At 41.5% G+C, this 7,690-nt stretch overlaps 1 protein-coding gene across 1 annotated transcript in view; it reads left to right on the top strand.

The window, feature by feature from the left end:
• The window catches only part of LOC121538362 (potassium voltage-gated channel subfamily D member 1-like), a 79,361-nt gene extending 72,139 nt beyond the window's left edge, over positions 1 to 7,222 (top strand). The window contains exons 5-7 of the mRNA XM_041846289.2: positions 4,272 to 4,367; positions 4,891 to 5,138; positions 5,693 to 7,222. Coding sequence (XP_041702223.1) covers positions 4,272 to 4,367; positions 4,891 to 5,138; positions 5,693 to 5,894 — 546 coding nt within the window. The 3' untranslated portion in view covers positions 5,895 to 7,222. The remainder of the gene's footprint in view (positions 1 to 4,271; positions 4,368 to 4,890; positions 5,139 to 5,692) is intronic.
• The last annotated feature ends 468 nt before the right edge of the window (positions 7,223 to 7,690 follow it).

A 7,690-nucleotide genomic window follows, 5' to 3' on the forward strand; every position in this document is an offset into this window, starting at 1 on the left:
TCCACAGAGGGTTCTACATGGATCCCAAGAGAGTTCTATCTGGAGCCAAAAAGGGTTCTATCTGGAACCAAAAATGGTTTTCTTATGGGGACAGCTGCAGAACCCATTTGGACCCCTTTTTTTCTAAGAGTGTATTGAGAGGTCAGGGAGTCAGAGAACAGAAAGCAGAGGTTGTGGACAGGTGGTTTATGGACACATATAGGTAATGGCGTTAGCAACAGGGACCACAAAAGATAAAGAGAGTTACTAGAGGATGAGTACCAATTCACTAGTCTCCGGATTCACCATCCACCCTGAGCTGTTCATCTTTAAAGCAGTAAAAAAATGACCTCACCTAAATAATACATTCTAACATGGAGGATCGACAGGTAACTGCCAAAATAATGGAAACCCTTCAGTAAATGAGGGATACAAAGTATATTGAAATCAGGTGCTTCCACACAGGTGTGGTTCCTGAGGTAATTAAGCAATGAACATCCCATCATGCTTAGGGTCATGTATAAAAATGCTGGGCAGGCCATTATTTTGGCAATCATAGCTATGCACCCATAAAATGACATGCCCCCATCAGCAGGGCACGAGTGGTCACTGAATGGTTTGATGAGCATGAAAATGATGTAAACCATATGCCATGGCCGTTTCAGTCACCAGATCTCAACCCAAGTGAACACTTTTGGGAGATTCTGGAGTGGCTCCTGAGACACCGTTTTCCACCACCACCAAATTATGGAATTTTTCGTGGAAGAATGGTGTCGCATCCCTTCAATAGATTTTCAGACACTTGTAGAATCTATGCCAAGGTGCATTGAAACTGTTCTGGCTTGTGGTGGCCCAACGCCCTATTAAGACACTTTATGTTGGTGTTTCCTTTATTTTGGCAATTACCTATACCTTTGTATCTCTTGGATTTCCCTAGTTATTGCCCTCCTTTGGAAAGATCATGTCATATAGTGTAAAATCATGTAATATAGTACACTGAGTGTACAAAACATTAGGAACACCTGCCATTTCCATGACATAGACTGACCAGGTGAATCCAGGTGAAAGCTATGATCCCTTATTGATGTAACCTGTTAAATCCACTTCAATCAGTGTAGATGAAGGGAAGGATTTTCAAGCCTTGAGACAATTGAGACATGGATTGTGTATGTGTGCCAATCAGAGGGTGAATGGGCAAGACAAAATATTTAAGTGCCTTTGAATGGGGTATGGTAGTAGGTGCCAGGCACACCGGTTTGAGTGTGTCAAGAACTGCAACGCTGCTGGGTTTTTCCACACTTAACAGTTTCAGGTGTGTATCAAGAATGGTCCACCACCCAAAGGACATCCAGCCAACTTGACACAACTTTGGGAAGCATTGGAGTCAAGATGGGCCAGCATCCCTGTGGAACGGTTTCGACACCTTGTAGAGTCCATGGCCCGGTGAATTGAGGCTGTTCTGAAGCCAAAAGGGGGTGCAACTCAATATTAGGAAGGTGTTCCTAATGTTTTGTACACTCAGCGTATTCTGTTTTGAAATGCCCTGCCCTATAGGGCATATAGGCATTAGGTAACTATTCTAATGTTATCATCATTGCACGTAACATACATAACCCCTCCAGGATGACCCCTCCTCACAGAGGTTTTACCCCATGTAATCATCAGTGCTTGACTTGGACTGAAACTTTTGCATTTTAGATAATTAGCAACTTTTCAACTACTTACTACTTTTTAGGTACTTTGCAACTACTTAGCATGTTAGCTAACCCTTCCCCTAACCCTAACCTTAACCCTTTTAGCTAACTCTTCCCCTAACCATAACCTTAACCCTTTAACCTAACTCCTAAACTTAACCCTAACCTTAACCCGTAACCTGTAACCCCTCACCCTAACCCCAGCCTAGCTAACGTTAGCCAGCTTGTTAACGTTAGCCACCTAGTTAAAATTCGTAACATATCATACGTTTCGCAAATTCGTAACATACTGTATAGTACGTTTTGCCAATTGATAACATATAATATGAATTGTAATTCGTAACATATCATACGGAATGGGTGATGGATTTCCACAAATTAATACATACCATATGAAACGTAACATATCATACTAAATGGAGTGTCTCGGATTTACGTACGGAATAATACTAAATGCTCTGTGACCAGGTTGACATACAGTACTATGTGCATGGCAGAATAGTGTAGTTAGTAACTGTGTGTTATATCATACACTCTATGATGCCAAATATGATTGAAGACAACAATGCAACTGGAAGTATCTCCTGTAACATTCCTTAATAGCCGTAGCCAGGGGAGGGAGGTAAAGAAGTGCTCCCTCCCAGACATATTTCAGTATACTAATCTTTCTTCACCAAAGGAGGAGAGAGGGATATAAGAAGATGCCCATTCTGCTGATTTGATGAGTATAGGTGGGAGAGGAGGAGGAGGCACAGATGGGGAGGGATTGAATTCTCATCTTTACTAATGCACCAGGTTGATTCCAGAGTAATCTTTTATTTCTTCTCAGCAGCTGAAAGCTACTATAATCCAATATTTACAATCCCAGAGTGAGAGGGTATGTTTTTCAGCACGGATCTATAAACCCATTACTAACAGGACTGCAGAGCTATTTATAAACCTAGAGGGGTTGTTTTTTTCTCCCAGGTCTATCATGGGGTTGTATATTTTCCTGGTCCTCTTTGTCTTGCCTGCAGTATAGTCTCTATACCAGAGTTCCCCCCACAAACACATATAGAACCATCTCCCCAATATGACACCTCACTGTTTTCCGTAACATGGATCTTTAAAAAAAACATTAGCATAAAATAATGCATGGATTCCAGCCATAACCGAACATAATCCATGAGTCATGATTTGCAATGTTATCTCCCACAGTATTTCTATTTACAGTATGTTCCTCTTTTTATAAATTAGGACAAATATAGCCAATTGTGTCATAAATTACTATAGTCATAAGGGCAGGACTGCATAATACTATTCCAAATGACTGTCATTAACATGCCAGATAAACATCTGGCTGTGAAGCTGAGATTTCTAGGTCAAGGTGGTTGATCGCTATCATTACTACTACAGACAGCGAACAGCCTGTCAAAGTAATTTACATTTAGATGATCTTATCTGTTGGACTGAGAGAGAGGAGTGTGCTAGACTGGGAGGGAGGGAGGGAGGGAGGGAGGGAGGGAGGGAGGGAGGGAGGGAGGGAGGGAGGGAGCAGGGAAACTGTAAAGTCGCTCTGGATAAGAGTGTCTGCTAAATGACTAAAATGTAAATGTAAAATTAACATTACTTTTAATCTACTGTATGAGGGATAGCTAGCAATCTGTTTTCTACTCAACATAATGTAATGTAATGCAAAACATTCTCTCAGATTTCCAATAGCTAACATGAAATGTTCAACCCCTCATGCAGTGTCAATGCAGTGCAGTGTTTTGTGCTGTTGTACACTGGCAACATATAGACTGGTGCAGAACAGCAAAACCAAGAACTAAAGAACACAATACTCACTTAATCCATCTCCTCTGTAATCCAGTGACCCAGTAGAGCACGACTTCCAAAGGGCCAAAGCTAATTGTTTTTATTTCTAATTAGGGACGATCTTATCGAATATTTCTGTAGTGAATCAAACAGATGTCCTGCTGACGCTGCAGCAGGTCTCCAGACTGGCTTTGTGACTAACATAGCTGTTTCCCTGCTCTCTCCCTCCCTCCCTCCCTCCCTGGCACACTCCTCTCTCTCAGTCCAACAGATAAGATCATCTAAATGTAAATTCCTTTGACAGGCTGTTCGCTGTCTGTAGTAGTAATGATAGCGATCAACCACCTTGACCTAGAAATCTCAGCTTCACAGCCAGATGTTTATCTCTGAACGAACCACAAAAAAACAGCTTTTTAGGAAGCATCAGAGGTGGCACTGGTCCTCTGGGGTTCTGTGTGTCCGGGTGAACGTCACTGGAGAGAGAGGCCATGAACGGTCACTTACTGTACAATCGGACAGTCAAGGGCAGTCATTCAGGTGTATTCCCTTAGCCCTGTGGAGGCATACGGTCTACTCAGCAGTACTATGGATGGTATTATTGTCTAAAGAATAACTAATTCTACATTGTTTGTGGGGCTAAATCACCTCTCACTTGTGTTTACAATGTTAAATTTGCTTACCACAGCAATAAGTTACCAACTACTAATTCAACTATTAACGTCATTGTATTTTCACTGACAATGCCTTTTCATGTGGGGCTATGTTAGGCTAAGTGATTTGCTCTCTTGCTGTGTCCCTCAGGATGGTGATAGTGACAGCACACCTCTTTGTGTGAAGAACAGGTCCGCCTTTGAGCACCAACATCATCACCTGTTGCACTGCTTGGAGAAAACCACCGTGAGTGCTCCTTTTTTGCCTTGGAAATGTTTAAAGTATCTCATGGATCATTTTGTCTGATATAACTTTTTATTCAAGGTTATCACTCACTTTGATGTACTTTATACACATTCAGCAGTGTTACACTTATGATGTTTCACACTTTCAGCAGTTATGAGCAGCTATCATATTACAATTAGAAAAACTGTATTGTTCACGCAATGTAGAAATTTGTCTTTGGGCTTTACCACTTAAAAACAGACATTAAACACCATCAGGAGAACATCATCCTCGAGCTATAGCATGCAGCAACCTACAGCTAGTTCAAAGCTGTGAGGCTGTTCAGAGGCCTTTTTTTTCTTTAAAATCCCATTGAGACACAGAGTCTCTTTTGCAAGGGAGATCTGGCCAAGAAGGCAGCAGTAGGCAATACATTATCCAAATGTAACACAATCCAGCCTACAGGAAACATTTACACTCCTCCTGAACAGCTTTGCACCAGAGTTTTAAACTCACTGTCTTCCTTTCTTGTATGTGTCTACAGAATCACGAGTTCACAGATGAAGTCACATACAGCGAGGTGTGTATGACCGACTCAGTGGGCTTCCGCACCAGCCGCAGCACTTCGCTGTCCAGCCAGCAGGGGGCCACCACCACCTGCTGCTCCCGCCGGGCCAAGAGGAGGGCCATCCGCCTTGCCAACTCCACTGTCTCTGTCAGCCGGGGCAGTGTGCAGGAGCTGGACACGCTGCACATCACCAAGACTCCTGCTGGTACCCAGTACCCACAGAGGTACTGTATCGCACACACTATCCACCTGATCCAAGGAGCCCACCTCTCCCTTTCTATCTTTGCCCCACCACTGAATCACCTGTAGAGGCTGTTGATGTTTTAGTATATTTTGCTCCGGCCGATTCATTGAAAATAACATTCTGCTGATCCTGAATTACGAGCTGAGGCAAAGTTGTTCAAGCTCTGCTGGCTCTAACTATTTTGATGCTGTTGATGTTTGTCAAAACAACCTCCATGGGTTTAATGAGAAATGTACTGGTAGCCTAAAACCATGCAAAAAATGTTTTTGCATTTGTCACTGTAGCATGACTAATGATAGTTTATTGTTTAGAGAAACAGTCGATAATGGTGAGATTGCGCTTGCATTTTTATACATAGTTGTTGTAGATGGATGTATCACTTTACAGAGAGTGGAAGAACAAATTACCTGTCTAGAATACACTGATCTACTTACAATGATTACACATAAAAGTCCTCTCAAAATAAACAAGTTGACTATTAAGGGGAATATTGGCGTGCATTGTCTAACTTGATTTGTGTGTGTGTCTGAAAAGTCGCTCCAGTCTAAATGCCAGGACTGAAGACCTGAAGCTGAACTGTGATGACTACACAGCAGCCATCATCAGTATCCCCACTCCCCCAGCCAACACTCCTGATGAGAGCCTACCTAACTCGCCCGCCATCCCTGGCATCCTACGCAACTCTCGCTCCAGTACCTATAACACCCAGGAAACTGTCAAGATCTCCTCTTTATAACCCCCTGAAGCACAGGAACTTGACCCATTGCACAAAAGAAGAGGAAGGGGAAGATCATCGGAGAAGAACATGGGAAAGAAGGACTTTCAAGGATGATACCTTACACACTCTTTGCAAATGCTTCACTCCAATACCAACTTAATGTCTACTGAATAGTCGAGGTAGGGCTAGCGTGAAAAAAGCTAATTTATTCATTAATTTGATTTGAATCATCCATGTGATATGCTGGAAAAGCTACTGTGAGGTTGACCTTTTGGTCTAGGATCACAGAGACTCACAGAGACTCTGAGCTGCGCAGGAACAGATGACAGCGTGTGAAACAGGAATCTACATGCCGCTTGGACTCAGAACGGACACATATGGATGGTGTGGTTGGTAAGAGTGTTTTTCAACAATAATATACCCACCGTGGCATCGAAGGCCTTTTACTTTTCAAGATATGCAATGTTAGAACAAGCAGGAAAAACTAATATACATAATGTGTGTACAAAATTGCAGGGAGAGATTATAAAGATGATGAATAATTATAAAATGATATTGATATATAAATACATCTTTACAGACAGAAATATGAATACTGTATTCTGCAATAGATTTCTTCACACAAATTCAATGAAAATAAAGGAGTGATCGTTAGATGGTAGTACACATGTAACATAGTTTGTATCATACGTCTCTAAATCACATGCATCTTCAAACCTTACCAAAAAATGTCAGTGTACTGACTAGCTTAATACAGCAGTGCATGTTCATGTACAGTAGATGGTGGAGAATAGAACTACTGATATTAGTGATATCAGATATGACTAGCTCATCAGTTTTTTGCATGGTACCTTATTCTTTCCCTCAGAACAGTTAGTTTTATTAATTTTTTCTGACAACATTGTAAAGTAATAATGATGTCAAGTGCTGCACCAGAAGTGTACATTAGGTTAAAAAAAAAAAGTATTAAACAAAAACATTGAGGCATGTTCCTCGCCAGAATGCAAAGTGGGTGAGTATGATTGTGTGATCTGTGTGTGTGGTAGGTTGGGTGGACTTGTGTTTATCGATCACAAATATGCATGGATACCGTTGTAGGTATTGTACGTGTTTTTTTTCCTTGGAAAATAAAATGTAGAGGAGGGATTCAACAGCATCCATTGTCAATGACAAAGAAATTATGGAGAAGAGGCTACCAGTAAGAAAAGTTCACAGTTACCTTTCATTGACTTCTCTTATCATCACATTGTTATTCAGTTCAGACCCTTCTGTAATATTGTGTTACAGGTTTACAGTGAGGGAAAAAAGTATTTGATCCCCTGCTGATTTTGTATGTTTGCCCACTGACAAAGACATAATCAGCCTATAATTGTAATGGTAGGTTTATTTTAACAGTGAGAGACAGAATAACAACCACAAAATCCAGAAAAACGCATGTCAAAAATGTTATAAATTGATTTGCATTTTAATGAGGGAAATAAGTATTTGACCCCTCTGCAAAACATGACTTAGTACTTGGTGGCAAAACCCTTGTTGGCAATCACAGAGGTCAGACGTTTCTTGTAGTTGGCCACCAGGTTTGAACACATCTCAGGAGGGATTTTGTCCCACTCCTCTTTGCAGATATTCTCCAAGTCATTAAGGTTTCAAGGCTGACGTTTGGCAACTCGAACCTTCAGCTCCCTCCACAGATTTTCTATGGGATTAAGGTCTGGAGACTAACTAGGCCACTCCAGGACCTTAATTTGCTTCTTCTTGAGCCACTCCTTTGTTGTCTTGGCCGTGTGTTTTGGGTCATTGTCATGCTGGAATAC

The sequence above is a fragment of the Coregonus clupeaformis genome, chromosome 24 (assembly GCF_020615455.1).
Source record: "Coregonus clupeaformis isolate EN_2021a chromosome 24, ASM2061545v1, whole genome shotgun sequence".
Taxonomy (NCBI): domain Eukaryota; kingdom Metazoa; phylum Chordata; class Actinopteri; order Salmoniformes; family Salmonidae; genus Coregonus; species Coregonus clupeaformis.